Source organism: Protomyctophum parallelum (genome assembly GCF_964188405.1).
Source record: "Protomyctophum parallelum genome assembly, chromosome: 6".
Taxonomy (NCBI): domain Eukaryota; kingdom Metazoa; phylum Chordata; class Actinopteri; order Myctophiformes; family Myctophidae; genus Protomyctophum; species Protomyctophum parallelum.
The window spans coordinates 22497870-22516752 of NC_139701.1; the positions used below are offsets into that span (position 1 = coordinate 22497870).

The following is an 18883-nucleotide window of genomic DNA, read 5'->3' on the forward strand; positions in this document are numbered from 1 at the left end:
CAGGTGAAATCACTTTACAAACTTTGTGGAATGCCATTCAGCAAAGCAGAACGGAGCTGCTCCAACAGTTTGATAAAATCACACCCGTGTGAAGTGAGTGGTGCACTTCCGTGTGGGGGTCGCCAGGGGGTCCCCGGAACTTCCAGACCTACAGGAACGAGCCCAGGGTGCCGGCCCGGTTCCGGCAAGCCGCCCGACGTCCGCAACAGTCTAGAAATGACAGAGTTAACGTGTGGGGGTCCCCACTGTACCGTCACACCCAAAATCATCATATACTGTAGTGTACAGTTAATATGTGTGTGTGTGTGTGTGTGTGTGTGTGAAACACATGGTGATGAAAACCAAACTAACGCTATTTTCGTGCTCGGACACAGGGACGGACACAGCCAGCCAGAGACCCAGCCAGAGACACACAAAGCTCCGTAAGGAGTGGTTGCACCACTCAAAAAGACAACTGATATTCAAGCTAGTTTGGATACAATCAGAAGCTCCATGACGTCGCTTTCTGAACAGGTGGAGGAAGTGCAGCAACGAATCAGTTGTAACGAGGACAACAACGAAACAATAAGTTGAACTAGAAAAAGAGATGACCGCTGTAAAACAAAAAGTCCAACAGTATAAAGACAGTTCATTACGCACAGTCGTGTGTTTGGAGGGGCTCCCTGAGGCAGTGGAGAAATGGGACCTCATCGGCTTCCTAGCCGCTTGGTTACCATGGCCGTTTGGTGAAGAAAACCTTGGCGGCCCCCTACAGACCAGACTCAACCTGGCTTTTGTGATTCCCCTAGTGAGCTTTAAAAGGATTGCCATGGACACACTTCCCCAGACATTGCTCCTGCTTTGACGTATAGCAAATGTTGGTTCTCTTGCTTTTTAGTTTATTAGCGAATTTCGTTGCTTAGTTTTTATACATTAGCCTTTATTGGTTGCGTTATTAGATGTTCCTGTTCTCCCTTTGAGCTTCTTCGGTAGTGGGTACTGCGTTTATGAGGTTACATGTCATTCCTGTTATTGTCTTGTATGTATTTATATATAAATAATATAAAAATAAAACATTTCTCTCCAAATCACTGCCTCTAACTTTGTCCATATGAATGGTTATCAGCATCAGCCTACTTGAGAGGACACAGTAGGTATTGACTTCCGTTTGTCAATTCTGCACGCCTGGACAGTATCAAGAGTTTGGTAGTGTATACATTTGTTCATGAGCCTGTGTACATATTCCCAACCCTCAATGCATGCAATGTTGTACCGCACAAGATGTATATATTCACTCAGACATAGCTTGTAATTTTTCACAATACATACAAGTCCTTATCGTATCAAAGTTTTATTAAGAGAAGGGTGCCACCTTGGTAACGCCGCCACCTTGGTAACACCCACTGAGCATTATGTTACCTACATTTCTGACAGACATGTTATCATTTCTATTTCCTCGCTGACTAATTGTATGCAGCAACATGTGTCCATTTTTTCCCCAAAGGACAGAATAACCTTTGCCGACTTCCCCGAGGTGCTTATAATATACAATCCACCTCTGCATGAAATACTGAGAGGAACAACAAAGTCTACGATTGGTGGATTTTCTCTATGATGAAGCATGGACAGACAACAGAAGTAAATTTTTGCAAGAAAGGAGTGTGTGCATGCTTCGTGCATGCTGTGTGAGAGTGAGGGAGAGGGGAAGTTCTTTCCTGATTGGTTGAAATTGGTGACCCTCCTGAGAGTATATTCTGTTTATTAAAGAGTAACCACTCTATAGCAATGATTAAGGGGCGGCGGTGGCTCAGGGGTAGAGTGCCTGGATGGTAACCGTAAGGTTGCCAGTTCGAACCCGGGCTCCCCCAGAGTTACTGTCGAAGTGTCCTTGAGCAAGACACTGAACCCCTAATTGCTCCTGATGTGCTAGTTGGTGCCTTGCATGGTTTCCGCTGCCATTGGTGTATGAATGCGTGTGTGAATGGGTGAATGTAATGCACAATCTATGTAAAGCGCCTTGGATAAAGGCGCTATATAAATGCACCATTTACCATTTAACATCAGAATATAGAGCTTCAACTTACATTTATCATAAATAAAACTTATTTTACTGTACCTTTATTTTACTAGCCAAGAGCAAATCTAGGCAGGTGCCAATTTTATTCTCTGCTTGGTTGGCAGTAGCCAAAGTATTTGAATCCATTCTGGTGTGGAATTGAGTTTGTCTGGTCTTTTCAGTTCATGCACACTGTTGAAGTGGACACTTGGACAGTGAGTTCACACATGTTCTTCCCAGTTCCCACCCAGCTATGTATGGTCCACAGAAGAAATCTCTCAGTCTCATCTGTGAGCTCTGCCATTAAAAGGCAGGTCAGTGGGTCACTTAATCAAGCCCCACAAGCACCAGGGATTATGACACACACATGTTTCTCTGGCAGGCACATCCTCTTCAGGAGAATGGGGGCTTGGATTGCGTGTTTTGAACAAGCACCCAGCTATGTGAGAAGATCGACTACTCTAGTCTTGTTTACTGAGAAAAGAAAGGAAAACAAAAACAAACCGTGTTAATCCAAATGGGACAATAAATTCATGCCAGAGCGGGCTTGTATATTGCATGACGTAGTTTGTCAAAAACACAGATTTTATTGCCCAACAGTGAACGGCAAGCAACAAGCAGAACATCCTACTGATGGCAGGTCCGTGTCGGGGCTTGTGTTTGACACAGCAGGATGTACATTGTTGTGCTCTTGGCACCAGGCTGAGATTTCTCATTGACATTACGTTTTACAGCTCACTGCCACAGCAGCTACTTTCACAAGACTGAGAACAATTTGACAATTCAAAGACAAGTTCAAAGGCTCCCCATTGGGCTTTAATTGCAGCGTCCCTTCGATATGGGTCAGTATTGTTTAGAGCAAACTAATCGATTTAACAAATACATTTCATTAAAATAATTGATTTATTGTATACACAATTGTTTACAATAGCAAAAATAGATTCTTGATTTTTATTTATCGTGATTCTCTGATAAGTAAACAAGAAATGATCACAGTGATATTTGTCAGGTGAAAGAAGCGCTGTCACCCCCCCCATATTAGATGATTAATATTTTAGTAACGTGTCGGTTTGTGTGTCACAACCTCGCTCCTCGTGGCTGTTCTGCACAGAAATGAAGGATTCTAAATAGAAAAACAAATCAATTACTTGATTAAAGCCTTTACCTTTTTTTGGGGGGGTATTCAGACAGCTGACAATGGGTAAAACGTTGTGACACATCTTTGGGCCGCAATGATCTGCATTCAAAGATTTTCCTAGAAGCTTTGCCATTGGTCGATTTGCCTGTCTACTTCCTGATTGGTCATTTCGACAGTTTTTTTTATTAAATGGTAAATGGTGCATTTATATAGCGCCTTTATCCAAGGCGCTTTACAGAGATTGTGCATTACATTCACCCATTCACACACCCATTCATACACCGATGGCAGCGGAAACCATGCAAGGCACCAACTAGCACATCGGGAGCAATTAGGGGTTCAGTGTCTTGCTCAAGGACACTTCGACAGTAACTCTGGGGGAGCCCGGGTTCGAACTGGCAACCTTACGGTTACCATCCAGGCACTCTACCCCTGAGCCACCGCCCCCCTCTTCCTCGACCAATGACAAAGCTGGGAGCGTTTTACTCATTGCTGGCCGTCTGAATATTTTTTTTTTAAATTAAACTCGACATTTTTGCTCATAGCTACTTTAATCAAAAGATAATTGCTAAGACAATAATAGTTGCAGCCCTAGTGTTGTTTGCTTAACTCTTTCAACACCAGGTAGCAGGTGGCAGCCGAATATGCAACATGAGCGAAGATGTTTTGGCTGAAAGTGAAACTACTCCAGCCCCCGGCTCTGCGGAGGCCCAACAAGGCTTACCAACGATGCGATCAGTGTTTTGATTGGCGGGAGGTTGAATTAATGTTTTATTAGGTGCCGATCATGCCCATTTCATCTCATTATGAGCCATAATGTAAATAAAGATGGCGTGCACGTGGGGATTTTGGCTGTTTCTTACGTGGACACTAGCGGTGCAGACTTCAACAGACTAGCAACGAAGCTAAAAAAATGCTCTATTAACGCCAAATTAATCAAATCTTGTGCTCCCTGGACAAAGGTAGATTAATCTTCTTATCTCAGGCATGGCGTTGAAACATTAAACGGCGCACCCTGATGAGAGAGCTAGCCAGAGCGTTTAACACACTGGCTAACGGTAATCAGGATCAGGCGTTCAGTTGGGCCTTGTGCTCTGGTCACGTCTGCTGTGTCACCCAGACACTTGTAAACATCAGCCTGGCGGCCACGCATGAACACAGTACCTCTTTCTGAGCCATTTGACCATTACCCATGGCTTAGAAGCATTAGATCTGATCTGACAGCGTGAGAAAGCAAGACAAAACAACTCTCCCGTCTCTACTCTTGATTATGCTGTGCCGCTTTGTTAAATCCGAATGAGGTCTTGTTTCTGAGTCGTCCGTCTAGGCCTAGCCACTGTTTACTTTCAACCTACAGAGTGAGGTAGGGTGGGAGGCCTGGGCAGGGTTGACAGCTGAGCTAGTGGTTGTAATTAGGAACACGAGCAGCATGCCACAGAACTACAGATTAACACTTGAACGGCTGCTATTGCAGAAATAGTTTCTTAGAAGTTAAGATGTATATTCCACATCATGCATAAGCCCCAGAGTGCCAATGCCAGCCTGCGTCTGGTGGCGACGGTCTGTCATCATTTCAGCCAATGATGCCATCAACCCGTTCTTTTTTCTTTTTTTTTAAGATATTTTTTTGCGGCTTACGCCTTTTATTGATTTTTGAAGAGACAGACAGTAGGCTGACAGGAAACGGGAGAGAGATGGGGGGATGACATGCAGTAAAGGCCGTGTCGGGTCCGGGAGTCGAACCCGCGGCACACTGCGACTGGATTACCAGTCCGGTGCCCAGACCGTTACGCTACGGCCTGGGCCCATCAACCCGTTCTTAAGGTCAGTTTTTTTTTATTTAATTGTAAATCATGAATGACATTACTAGTCCAATCCCTGATTATTACTCGATACATAAATCATCATACATCACATTCCGGCCAATCACAATTGGCGACTTCACTTTTCTGTCCTCACTTTTTTTCCTCAATACGTACATTGCTCAGCCAATCAAATCGCTATGGGGTGCTCAGCCAATCAAATCATCGCTATGGGGTACACAAACACACAAAGCTGGGCATAGGAGGGTCTAGCACCCCTCAAAAACATGCTTAAATAAAGTCTAATGGTGCGTTCACACAGGCAGATGAAATGATGTAAAGACACGAGTTGATTTGGAGCAGCTACAGTACATGCATCATTGCGTCTTTGCAACGTCATGTCGCTGGCTTCCATTGACAATGAATGGTAGACTGCATTGTTTAATCTGCCTGTGTGAACGCAACAATACTGTGCAAGGATTCATGTTAAGTCTTTTTGGTGATGCCTCTCTCTGCCGACGGCAGAGGTTGTCTACTATGGAAGTCATAGCAACGTGTTGTGAGCTTGTAGATCTGCCATTTGCTATCTGCTATTTTACTCGTTTGGGTCCTGGAGACATAAAATGTCTCTCGAGCTCAAAGTAAAATGTTTGGGAATGACTGCTTTAGGGTCATAATGCACGAGGACATTTTTACATTTTTGTCGTCAGAAATTGTATTTATTAAAAGGAGTAGTTCACCCCCCCAAAACAAAATCTAATTTCCTATCAATTACACATCCCATGAAGCCTTGAATTCATTTTATTTATTTATTTTGTGACATTCCTAAGATAATAATTTGATGACTGGCGAACTCAAAGGAGTCTCCTATTGACCAATAACCCAGTCATCAAATTATTGTCTTAGAAATGTGACCAAAACAAGAAAAGTCTCCATGTTTTTCAGCATAAAGCCGGTCTTTGAAATCGGCTGACCTAACTTCCTGTGGGTCTGCACTCCTCCTGAGAAGTGCCCCTCCCCCCTCCAAGCACTCGGGCTCAAACTCCACTCACTGGACACAAGTTACAACTGCTCTGAGCTGCTCTTTTAAACACTGGAGGCTGTCCCTCTGTGCCCCCCATCCCCCTCCTATCCCCAACCCCCTCGGTTGTCAACCTTGCTATTTATGTGCTTGTTTGCCAACGCCGAGCAAAGCCTGGCCTGGGCCAGCTCGGATCCCCTCCCACCGGTGCCCTATACTGTACCACATTCTCACACTGCTAGGTTCCACATCCCACCCTCACTAAGGCCTTTGCGTGTTTTGAGCTTGGACGCGAAGGCCAGCAAAGGGGCTGGCCATGCAGGATAAAAGGGGCCTGTGTTTCCCTGCCCTGAAACCACAAGGCTGAGCTTTCTCCTGTGTTGGGGATGTGGGAGGGTCCTGGAGACACAAGAGCCACACAGGCAAATAATGTTTGCTGTTGATGACGATCATGCCAGTTACCTGCAACAGATGACGGATCGACACATCAAAGCACGGTGTGATCCGATTTGTTTCCAGTGGTTCACAATTTGTTTTTGAAGTGCACAGCAATGAAACCACGTAATGTGACCTGTGGTCTGCTGTGAGTGTCATTCATTTACAGTCTATGTACGGCGCTATCTAAAAACGATCAATCGTCCAGAAACAACACAACATGTGAGGTCAGAAGACATTCTCACGTACATTCTTTTTTTGTGAGCCCTATTTCTGCTTCTTCATTAGACAATATGAAGTGGAGCATGAGCAGAAATATATAGGTTCTGGCAGGCAGCAAATGTTGTGAACCAGAGTACAAGGTAAGTGCCTTGGACAACCCAAAAACCAGGACACACTCAAATCAAGACATGGGCTATATCTTGTGCCTCCCCTTACCCTTTATCCCTAAACTCATTATAATTATTTACCATTTTGAAAACCATTTAAAAAAAGAGTTCATATAGCTGATCTACAAGCTCACAGCGTGTCGATGTAGATCGGCTATAGGTATAGGTGTAGGGATAAGGGCTAAGGGGTGGCACAAGATAGGGCCCTAAGAGTCTAAAAATGGGAGGATACAGTTCCTTGTTTCCATTGGCCACAAACCTTCAACAGCATTCAACACTACAATTTTGTATCTATTTTTGCATACAGTGTTCATGGCACAGCAAAAAAAGATTAAATTACAAGCCAGAGGAAAATGAAGTAGGCTATTGCTTAAATCTTTTTTCCTATACATAAGTCATATATATAAATGCAAATATAAACGCAAGCAGAAAGAAACGAGCAGTATTTTGTTTTTTAAGTAACCCAACCTTATCTCATATAGTCCAGTAAATGATAAAGGAGAATGTTCCACAAGCTGGCAAGGAACAGGAAAATGTAATTGAAAGTACAAGTATGAAAACCATGTCTTCTTTTCACTGTCGATATTGTCTGTGTGTTCAGCTCTGCAACCCAGTGTGTCAATAAACAGATAAAAGCTTGTCCTCCCTTGCCAGGCCACAACTCTTCAGACTGAATTAACAGCAACATAAAGCAGGCAGTGGTGAACAACAGAGCTTCTCAGACACCATCTTGCTGTTGGCTAAATGAAGTCTGCCTGCGCAGTGACAAAGTGCCCCCCCCAATCCCCCCACGTGGCCATTCATTTCCGCCCGTCACCGGCTATAGTCTTCACTTACTTTGAAGTGCGCACTTATTGTCCCTATTCTGTGCATGTCATAATATAGGCAAAAGTAGCAGATATTTTCCTATTCTTCTCGTACAAGCTTATAGATTGTCTATTTGTTTGCAAAGAGACTTGGGGCTCGATCTTACCCCTTATCCCTAAACTTCATCATTTTTTACTATTTTGAAAAACATTTAAAAATAGTTCAAATAGCCAATCTACGATCACAACCTGTCGATAGATGAACCATTAAATATTTTTTTAAATAGTAAAATATGGCTAATATGTTTAGGGATAAGGGGTAAGGCTGATGCCAAGATATGGTCCTTGGTGTAGAGGGGGAAAAGGAGTGGACCAAAGTATAGATCCCTGGGAGTCAGTGGGAGACCAAAGTATATACAGTAGGGTTTACTATAACCCCTAGCTCCCCCTTCAACAGCAAACAGAGACCCACTTCCACACAAATTAAAATGTGACTGTCTGTCAAGGCCATTAGCATGAGACTTCAAGACAACATATGGTGCATAAGATTATGAAATGTCTGTAGACAGTGCAGTCAGCAGTGCACAGTGCTCCCAAACTACAGCTGTCAGAACCACTATTGTTGTGGCTACAGGGGGATTTAGGCCAGAGCAGTTATTGTATCAACACTAAAGACTAAACTACAGTATTCTCACAGAATAGCAACTACCCTGTTTTATTACAGTGTTAAATTAAAAACCACTGCACCCATTTGTCAGTGTTTCCTTGAGGGTTTAGTTAATGCGGAAACTACAGTTTGGGATGCATTTGTCCCACTAGAGAAGGCAGGAAACCTGCTCTGATATAGTGCCTTCCTCATTACTTCCTATTGGTCTTGTGAATGACTCCGGCAACAGCTAAGGAAGTACACACCGACAGAAGTGGAACTGCAGTTTTCTAAACCAAGACCTAAGGGATCAACGTTGCACTCTTATTTTCATGTCATTCCAAAAGTAGCTGCAAATCTTCAGCAAGTGCAATTTGTTTTTAAAAGCAATTACAGGGGCGGGATGTTGGCCAACAATAAACCCTGAATTAATTCCCTTAAAAGCAGTTTAAGAACACTAGCATCCCTATTCCAGGGATACGATAAAATGGGGCAAAAGTAGCCAATCTACAAGCTCTCAACGCATCGCAACATGTTGTTGTCAGGTTGTTGTTGTTTTGCAAAGATACATTTATTTACTCTAAAGCAAAGAGCAATGGAGGGGGCTTGTATAGAGCCCTTGAGAATCCAGTCAACAAAGAATAGGGGTTAAGTATTGCCTTTTCACAAATGGGTAATTAAAAAAAAAGGTTCTAGGACTGCATGCTGTTACAGGGGAGGATTTAAGAGAATCCTCTGTTTATGTTTCGGTCAAGAGAGTTGGACGAGAGTAGGACATGGGGTGGACATAAGTCTTTGGTTGCTGTGGTGGCAAAGATGATGGCCTCAGTACAGCCAGGGGCCACATGAACCGAACCACTATAATATTGCGCTCAGACATGCTGTGTGCTGTCGGCCCCTTTCATCAAGCCTTAAGTTACATACACTATGGAAAGGACATTACAACAGACTTCAAAAAGAGGTTAGACAATAGGTAATAATGTTCCAACTGGAGCCATTCTCTGCTAAGGGAACAAACGTAACAATTGAATTGAATTACTGTCAAACAAGTAATTAAAGACATTAAAGCAAGGTTTAACCCTGGATGGGATCCGTTTCTCAATCTCAGAAATGGCTAGACATTGGTAGGTGGATACTACATTGGTTCTGAATCTGAGCACAGAGCATTGCCTGAAAACAAATAAAGTGTGGCCTGGTGAGTAGCACTAGGTTGCTGGGTAAGAAGCCTTAAGAAGGAAGGGATTTCAGCACCAAAGCCATGTGGCAGCTGTCACAAGGGAGCCCAAGCCTTAGGTTGCTAAGCAGGGACCAAAATGATGTCTCCACTCCTCTCTGTTTAATTAAGGTACTACATTTCTCCTTATAACAACAGAAAAAGGATAATATAAACTGCAAGTGGGGCTGTCATGAAAATAAACTTACCTCAACGTCATAGAACTCTTGGGTGTCATCCAGCCCCAGCACACGGATTTGTAGTCCACCTCTCCCTTGATGGCTTTTGCCCCCACTCGCCATGTTGACACTAAGGTTCTGACCGGGCTCCAAGGTACTGATACCAGCATTGAATTGGGCCCCCAGCCGTGTGCCTGGGGTTTGAATGACTCTGTACAATCCCTCGGTCTCCCCCATTACTGCTCAAAGAAACAGTAAAAAACCTCACCCCTGCAAATACAGGAAAGATCATAAGAAAAAAAATGTCAAGGGCAGGACTGGACATCGAGGAATCAATCCATTAGCAAAACGTACGTTTTATGTTGATCATGGTAGTCAAAGGGAAACCTGTTTATCATGCTGTCTGTATATCAAATTATTTGACAGCGTTGTTGGGCATGATTCAATTAAATAACTTTGACTTCCTCGAATAGGCTAGTTAGTACTGTAGGCTACCACACCACACCACACATACCTTGAAAGTCTCGAGTGAGCGTGTGAAGCTCATTCAACTTCAGGATGCAGCCTAGCCTACAACTTGCTTATTTTCCAAAGTGGACAATCGATGCAATCATGCAGCCACAGGGCAGTGTTTCAAGTATGCATAGAAACTTTAAAAAGCAGACTATAAACACCAAAGTGGTAAAAGAATACAAGAAATGAGCGCATTAAGTTCTTGCGTGCAGGCCCTAATCATTACTGGGCCATGTTACGGTTGCGATTAGGCTGCGGCAACGGTTACTTAAATTAAATACAATAAAGAAGTAATCTAAAATCTATCCAAAGTCACGCATGGACCTGGACGTGTATATATAACACGGTGAATGTGAGGTACAGAAAGAAAAAATAATCAAAACTAAACAAGGCTCATTGGACATGTAAGACTATCGAAGAGGAGAATCACTGCGTTTACATTCGCAACATTTTCTTTTCTCTAGGAAAACTGGACGTTAAACTACAAAATAACAATCTTACCTTTGTTTGCCTCGAAACAAAGTCCTAAAACTTCGTACCATCGAAAAGTACTACTCCACTCCGATCCATGGTCGTCGTCAGAATGAGTGAGTGCGCAGAGACTATTTTGTCATTGGGTAATGCAACCCCTTTCGCCTCACCATTGGTTCAAATGGCATCGGATTGTGCAGGGGAGTGAAGATTTACGTTGCTTAATATGGATGTGTCATGTATGAAAAATAAACTGTTTGTCGAAGTTTTAGAATTTAGATATATCGATATCAATATTGCATTTGAGACTACATTTTCAGATTTGTTTTCCATCTATTTATCGGTGTCAGCGAACAAAAGCAGACAAGCCCATATGCAATAGATTAGCGATGGTTCGGCGTAGGCTAATGACAGTCATGTTTCGGGGCTAGACTTTGAGGTGTGGATCCAGTCATCCCCTCCATCAATCATAGCCCATATATCTAGCCTCGATCGTTCCTAGCCATGGTTCACATGACGCTTATGAGTCACATTATGTCTCAGGCCAACCTCGTTCCCACTTATCTAACCAAGTGACCATGCATGCATCTAATAGGCTATAACATAAAATGTGCACCGGTTCTAATCTAATTCACACATTTCTTTATAAACAAAGGAAAACAACACGCATGAGTTTGGGTTAATTGGATCTTGCTTGGTGAAGATAGGCTAATTCGCCTGCGTTCCTCCAAATGATCAAATTATGTGTGACTATTCAATATTAATTAATTTGTTTTAGTTTTTAGTTTTTTGTTACATTTGTTTATTTGTAACTACATCCGCAGTTTGCAACAACAACTTCATAATAGTTGTGTTGTGTGCACTGAAGAGCTAGTGATCAAGGGCAGCGTCTAGTGAGCTAATCTAGTGAGCTAATTTAAGACTTCCGGTGGACGATCTCTTCAAAATAAGAGTACCCTCTAGAGTATTGAAAAAAAGTTTAATTTGCACATTAAAACTACAAATTAAGCATTTAAATGATGCTATATGATGCTATAAGACACACATTATGTTTCTGTGTAAGAATAAGTAATTAAATCCTTATAATAATAATAATAAAGTTATCTAAATGGATAAATGCTATTCACTGGAGTGCATGGACTTTATAAAGTGGACACTGGACAAAAGACGGCTCCGCAAGGCAACTATCTGGACATACCCACGCGTTCGGGGAGATGTCCTATACCACACCCCACTCTCCGCTAAGCGGGAGAGGTGTAAAATTCACAGTAGCAGACCTTCTACTGGGGTCAAGGCTGACAAAAAGTACCGTTTCCGGACCCAGAATGGACACTGGACAAAAGACGGCTCCGCGAGGCAACTATCTGGACATACCCACGCGTTCGGGGAGATGTCCTGTACCACACACCACTCTCCGCTAAGCGGGAGAGGTGTAAAATTCACAGCAGCAGACCTTCTACTGTGGTCAACGCTGAAAAAAGTACCGTTTCCGGACCCAGAATGGACACTGGACAAAGAGGCCTCCGCGAGGCAACTATCTGGACATACCCACACGTTCGGGGAGATGTCCTCTACCACACCACACTCTCCGCTAAGCGGGAGAGGTGTAAAATTCACAGCAGCAGACCTTCTACTGGGGTCAATGCTGACAAAAAGTACCGTTTCCGGACCCAGAATGGACACTGGACAAAGAGGCCTCCGCGAGGCAACTATCTGGACATACCCACACGTTCGGGGAGATGTCCTCTACCACACCACACTCTCCGCTAAGCGGGAGAGGTGTAAAATTCACAGCAGCACACCTTCTACTGGGGTCAAGGCTGACAAAAAGTACCGTTTCCGGACCCAGAATGGACACTGGACAAAAGACGGCTCCGCGAGGCAACTATCTGGACATACCCACGCGTTCGGGGAGATGTCCTGTACCACACCCCACTCTCCGCTAAGCGGGAGAGGTGTAAAATTCACAGCAGCAGACCTTCTACTGGGGTCAATGCTGACAAAAAGTACCGTTTCCGGACCCAGAATGGACACTGGACAAAGAGGCCTCCGCGAGGCAACTATCTGGACATACCCACACGTTCGGGGAGATGTCCTCTACCACACCACACTCTCCGCTAAGCGGGAGAGGTGTAAAATTCACAGCAGCAGACCTTCTACTGGGGTCAAGGCTGACAAAAAGTACCGTTTCCGGACCCAGAATGGACACTGGACAAAAGACGGCTCCGCGAGGCAACTATCTGGACATACCCACGCGTTCGGGGAGATGTCCTGTACCACACCCCACTCTCCGCTAAGCGGGAGAGGTGTAAAATTCACAGCAGCAGACCTTCTACTGTGGTCAACGCTGAAAAAAGTACCGTTTCCGGACCCAGAATGGACACTGGACAAAGAGGCCTCCGCGAGGCAACTATCTGGACATACCCACGCGTTCGGGGAGATGTCCTCTACCACACCACACTCTCCGCTAAGCGGGAGAGGTGTAAAATTCACAGCAGCAGACCTTCTACTGGGGTCAATGCTGACAAAAAGTACCGTTTCCGGACCCAGAATGGACACTGGACAAAGAGGCCTCCGCGAGGCAACTATCTGGACATACCCACGTGTTCGGGGAGATGTCCTCTACCACACCCCACTCTCCGCTAAGCGAGAGAGGTGTAAAATTCACAGCAGCAGACCTTCTACTGGGGTCAACGCTCAAAAAAGTGCTGTGCCTTGGGGCATTGACATGAAATCACTTTCTCTACGCAAGCTAAGTCAGGTCAAGGAGTTACCTCTAGCTTTGGAATGGGTGTCACTTGTGTGCGTTGATTGCATCTGTCTGTGCATTTATGCATTTGTTTGTCCTGACGAAACTTGATTATTTCTCGACTGTTTATTTTCTCGTATGACACGACATAGAAACTACTTGTGACTACTGTCTTTGTGTGCTGTCGAGCGGATGTTCTTTGCATCAGCTCAAAGGTATAGCCTGCTGTGTCATTCGATTCATTTGTCCAGATATGCCATTTATGATCTTTAAGGATGTACAATGACGCATATGGTGGCCTGTCGAAAAATACACACATACAACAGGAGAAGTAAGGTCTGTGGGCTGTTAATTACTTCATATGTTGATAAGCTCTTTTCCTGCTGACATGTTTCACATTGTTCAGATTGAGCAGGTAATATTTGTGCAATAGTGTCTAAGATGCCTTTTTGTGACACGTCAAGTGGCTGCACTATGAATTGTGACATGTTCTTTGTAGATGGTAAGGCCTTGTCACCACATTGAGTACAACTATACAGACTAAGGGCTGTATTTTGCGTGTCTTAAGTACCAGGTCTTATTCCCTAACTTGAGTAAACTAAAGACCTGGAGGCGTGATCAATGCTCTTTGGCCACTCAGAATAGCCAAATGGCATTGATCACGCCTCCAGGTCTTTAGTTTACTCAAGTTAGGGAATAAGACCTGGTACTTAAGACACGCAAAATACAGCCCTAAGACTTTTCAGGCAAAGCAGGTCATCTCCAAGGAAAGGAGACCGAAGTGTGTATTCTACAAATCTATTTAATATGGTGCATACTTCTGTCCTAGAACATTTCTGAGACACTAATGACACTGATGTGTTGGCTAGATTGAATTTCTCAAGTTTCCGTCTAAATGTTGAGTCCTGCGCTGCTGCTTCTTCAAGCCGTGTGTGACATTTTTTGATAGCAGATGTCTGTTGTAGAAATGTTAGAATTGGTAATGGTATAGCTTCACACATATTGTCATTTAGACTTTCATTGCATAAAACCACATCATCATCATCTTCTTCCAAATTGTCCTCCGTTATTGTTCTGTTAATTGCTTTCAACTGTCCAGGCACAGAATGTACAGATGTCTGTATGTTTTGCTTGAACAACTGTGTGGACACCACACATACTCAACCAAACTACTAGTTTGTGTATAAAATCTAATGGGTCATTGTGCATTCCTAAGGCCAAGTAAGATGCTATTCACTAGTTGTTGAGTGACACCACAGATTGTTTTGCAATCAAATGTGTGACCTGGATTTTGAAAAAACGCTTGAATGAGAGCTGCTAAATTCCCCGGCATAGATGACAACTGAACCATCGAAGTAGGTGTCAATGGTTTCAATTTATCTTGTAGGCTACTACTTGTAGATGCAGTCTCCGCTAAGTGGGAGAGGTGTAAAATTCACGGCAGCAGACCTTCTACTGAGGTCAACGCTCAAAAAAGTGCTGTGCCTTGGGGCATTGACAATTATTTAATTAACGAATTAAATAACCTTATTTTATTCTGAAGGCAACCGGATGTCTTAAATTAGCTAGCTCTCAGACAGGAAGTTCTAAATTAGCTCATAAGACGGAGCCAAATATCTGTCTGAGAGTGGAGCCTGCCTGGCAAATGACATGGGGGGTCCTTTTTGTGGGCTTGGCCGAAAGTGGGCGTTACCAAAAGGTGGGCGTGGCCATGGCCGCCAGAAGTCTGTCAGATTTTGACAGCTTCAAATTAGTGTTAAACATAATATAACCCAATTGACTCCAGTCCTCTCTGTTTAATATATCTATAATGAAACTATATAAACTATGCATATACCATGAAGTGCTATGACTACTAGCTCTGGTCCATAGCTCTAATGCGTTTCATTTAGAGCTATGTTACTCTAAACTTCCCCGCTCGCATGAATGCAGACCAGCCTCTACTCTTTGGCGTAAATAAAAAGAACGTTTTTGCTACACATAAAAACAAAGGCGAGTTGTGTCATTAGAAAGCCTACTTTGGTAATTGGTTCTAGTTCTAGTGAACAGAAATAATAAATAAATAGACTTGGTAACCTAACTGTAGGGAGTGCAAACACATTAAAGAACCTGGGGGTTATCATCTATGAAAAGGCAACACAATGAGCAGAAAATAAAAATGTAAATACAACAAATTGAGCAGAGCACTGCAGGGAGTTGAACCCCATTCCGGTAAACCAGAAGTACCACAACCAGTGCCTTGGTTTTTGTTTTGTTTTACGAGGTCCATTCGTTGAAATGTAAATTTTGCATTGCAACGGTAAAGTAATTTCACAATTGACATTGTAGGCAATAATTAATAACGGTATGGCACCAGGCCAAAGCCATGGGGATAGAGTATGTTTTGCACTCTGAGTGAGTGTGTGTGTGTGTGTGTGTGTCCGTCAGTTTGTTAACAGCTAATCTCCAGCACCATTAACCCGGTCGATGCCAAATTTTGCACACACACTCCCTGGATGCCAACGATGAACCTCTGTCCCAAATTTTCCAGAACGGCCTGTATAGCACCACACATTTTTGTATGCCCTCCGAGACTATGGACTATAGCCTTTCGCTTTTCCGCGATTTAACCTTTTTTCAAATCGTGAACAATGATGAAGAATCGCGCACTATAGCATGCCACTTAATGACCTTGGGGTCATCAAGGTCATTGATATTGATCAATAACCTTGAGCAGTATAAATGACCTTCAATAAGACTAGTAAATGACCTTGACCAGTATAAATGACCTTGACAAGTACAAATGACCTTGACCAGTATAAATGACCGTGACCAGTATATGACTGACCAGTATAAATTACCTTCATGAGACTAGTAAATGACCTTGACCAGTATAAATGACCTTTAGAAGACTAGTAAATGATCTTCACCAGTATAAATGACCTTTAGAAGACTAGTAAATGATCTTCACCAGTATAAATGACCTTGACCAGTATGCAGTCCGTGACCATGGACTATAGCCTTTTGCTTTTCCTTGATTTTCACCTTTAAAAAATCCTCAACAATGATGAAGAATCGCACACTATAGCGTGCCGCTCAATGACCTGAGACCATGGACCAATGAATGAAATACAACACATTGAGCAGGGCACTGCAGGGAGTTGAACCCCGTTCCGGTAAACCAGAAGTCCGACACCAGTGCCTTAGTTTTTGTGTTGTTGTTCATTTAAAGGTCCAGGTGTGCATACGCATGTGCCCCTGTGTGTGTAGGTGCATGTGTGCATGTGTGTGCACGCTTCAATGACCACTGTTGGACCCAATGGCGATCAAGGACCTCAGGGAGCCACCCATAATTCACAACGGTCACAGCGAACTCTGTTGCATCACAACTGGTGGCCAACAGTCGTAACCAACACCGCCACGACCCACAGGAGAATACCATCGCACAGTGGTATCAGACCAACCACAATCAGCCAGCCCTCAAACCAAACCCTTCGACCTAGAAGAACTCAAAACTGCAATGGGAAAGTTGAAACCCGGAAAAGCAGCAGGGATTGATGACATACTGGCAGAAATTATACAGCACCTGGAACCTAACGCAAAGACCTGGCTCGTGGGGATGCTGAACACATGCATGGCACAGAAAACCATCCCTTCTGTCTGGAGAAAAGCCAAAGTGGTTGCAATCCCCAAACCTGGCAAAGACCCATCATCCTCAAAGAGCTACCGACCCATTTCCCTCCTCTGCATCACCTACAAGAGAGGCTGCTACTCCAACGCCTCATACCACTCATAGACACCAAGCTGACTAAAGACCAAGCTGGTTTCCGTCCCGTCCTGTGCTGGACAGAGCTCAACCTCACCCAACACATTGAGGATGGGTTTGAGGGAAAACAAATAACTGGAGCAGCAACTGGAGGGCGAAGCAAGCACGCAGGCAGCTTGTGCCTGCCTGCGTGCCTGCCTGCCTTCCTCATGTGGAAGCTGCATAGTTGAGTTTGTGTGTGTGTTTCTTTTTCTGTCTTTCTTTCTTAGGACGAAGATCAAGGTAGACGCCGTTGGAAGGCTCAACACAAGCCGATGCCCCTAGAGATCCATCCCAAAGCTTCCCTCAGGGAGTCCAGCAAGCCAGCTAGCCAGCAAGCCCGCCCAGTCAGCCAACGCAGCCAGCCAGCTCCGCCAGTCAGCCAGTGTAGAAAGTCAGGCTGCCAAGCCAGCGCACATCAGCCCTTGCAGTCAACCATTGTAGCCATACCAGCCTTGCTCAGTCAGCTCAGCCAGGCCTCTCTCGAGGCCTGGCTCTCTGTCTGCCTGGCCCGGTCTGCCCCGCCCTGCCTTGCAGCAACAGAACCAGCCTTGCTGGCAAGCCAGCCAGCTCAGAATACGAGCTCAGCAAGCCAGCGCAGCTGGCAAGCACGCAGTTAGTCTAAACCAGTTTCAGACTGGCAGGCCAAGGCAGACAGACAGGAAGACCGAGGCGCCTAGGCAGGCAGACAGGCCAGGAAGGCAACAAAGTGCAGGCAGGGGGACTGTCCGGCCTAAGGCTGCGCTGCAAGGGTTGGAGCCTGGCCAGCTCCTGCTGGTCTAGACTGAGTGGCTGTGGCTGCACAGTAAGGCTGCGGTAACCTAGTCTGGGCTTGCTGCTGCACTGGCTTGCTCAGCTCGCATTCTGAGCTGGCTGGCTTTCCAGAAAGGCTGGTTCTGTTGCTGCAAGGCAGGGCAGGGCAGACCGGGCCAGGCAGACAGAGAGCCAGGCCTCAAGAGAGGCCTGGCTGAGCTGACTGAGCAAGGCTGGTATGGCTGCAATGGCTGACTGCAAGGGCTGATATGCTCTGGCTTGGCAGCCTGACTTTCTACACTGGCTGACTGGCGGAGCTGACTGGCTGCGTTGGCTGACTGGGCAGGCTTGCTGGCTAGCTGGCTTGCTGTGCTCCCTGAGGGAAGCTTTGGGATGGATCTCTAGGGGCATCGGCTAGTGTTGAGCCTTCCTATGGCGTCTACCTTGATCTCCGTCCTAAGAAAGAAAGACAGAAAAAGAAAGACACACAAACCCAACTATGCAGCTTCCACCTGAGGAACCGAGACGCGAGAAAAGAACTGAGCGTCACTTGGGATGGTCACAAACTCTCCAACCATACCCACCCCATGTATCTTGGAGTTACACTGGACAGGACACTCTTCTTCAAAAAAACACCTGGAGAACACAAAAGCCACGGTCAACACCCACAATAATATCCTGTGAAAACTAGTGAACTCCCAAGTGGGGCGCAGACCCACAAACAATCCGTGCAACTGCCATGGCCCTGTCTTTCTCTACAGCTGAGTATTCCTGCTCAAGCTGGAGCCGATCACGTCACACCAAATTGGTCGACACAGCCCTAAATGACACCTGTCGCATCATCACGGGATGGGTCAAGAAAACACCTGTCCCGTCCGTGCCTTTATGCGCTAGCCGGCACCTCCCCCCGCACATCAGACGACTGTGTAACGCTCAAGATGAATGGAAA

General features: G+C 44.8%; 1 protein-coding gene across 3 annotated transcripts in view; it reads right to left on the bottom strand.

Annotated features, from left to right (window-relative positions):
- Positions 1-10761, bottom strand: part of farp2 (FERM, RhoGEF and pleckstrin domain protein 2) — a 47359-nt gene extending 36598 nt beyond the window's left edge. For all 3 annotated transcript variants that reach the window (XM_083767631.1, XM_083767632.1, XM_083767630.1), the window contains exons 1-2: positions 10679-10761; positions 9695-9934 (exon numbers count right to left, since the gene is read on the bottom strand). In XM_083767631.1, the coding sequence (XP_083623757.1) occupies positions 9695-9901 (207 nt within the window). In that variant the 5' untranslated portion in view covers positions 9902-9934; positions 10679-10761. The remainder of the gene's footprint in view (positions 1-9694; positions 9935-10678) is intronic.
- Positions 10762-18883: the final 8122 nt, after the last annotated feature.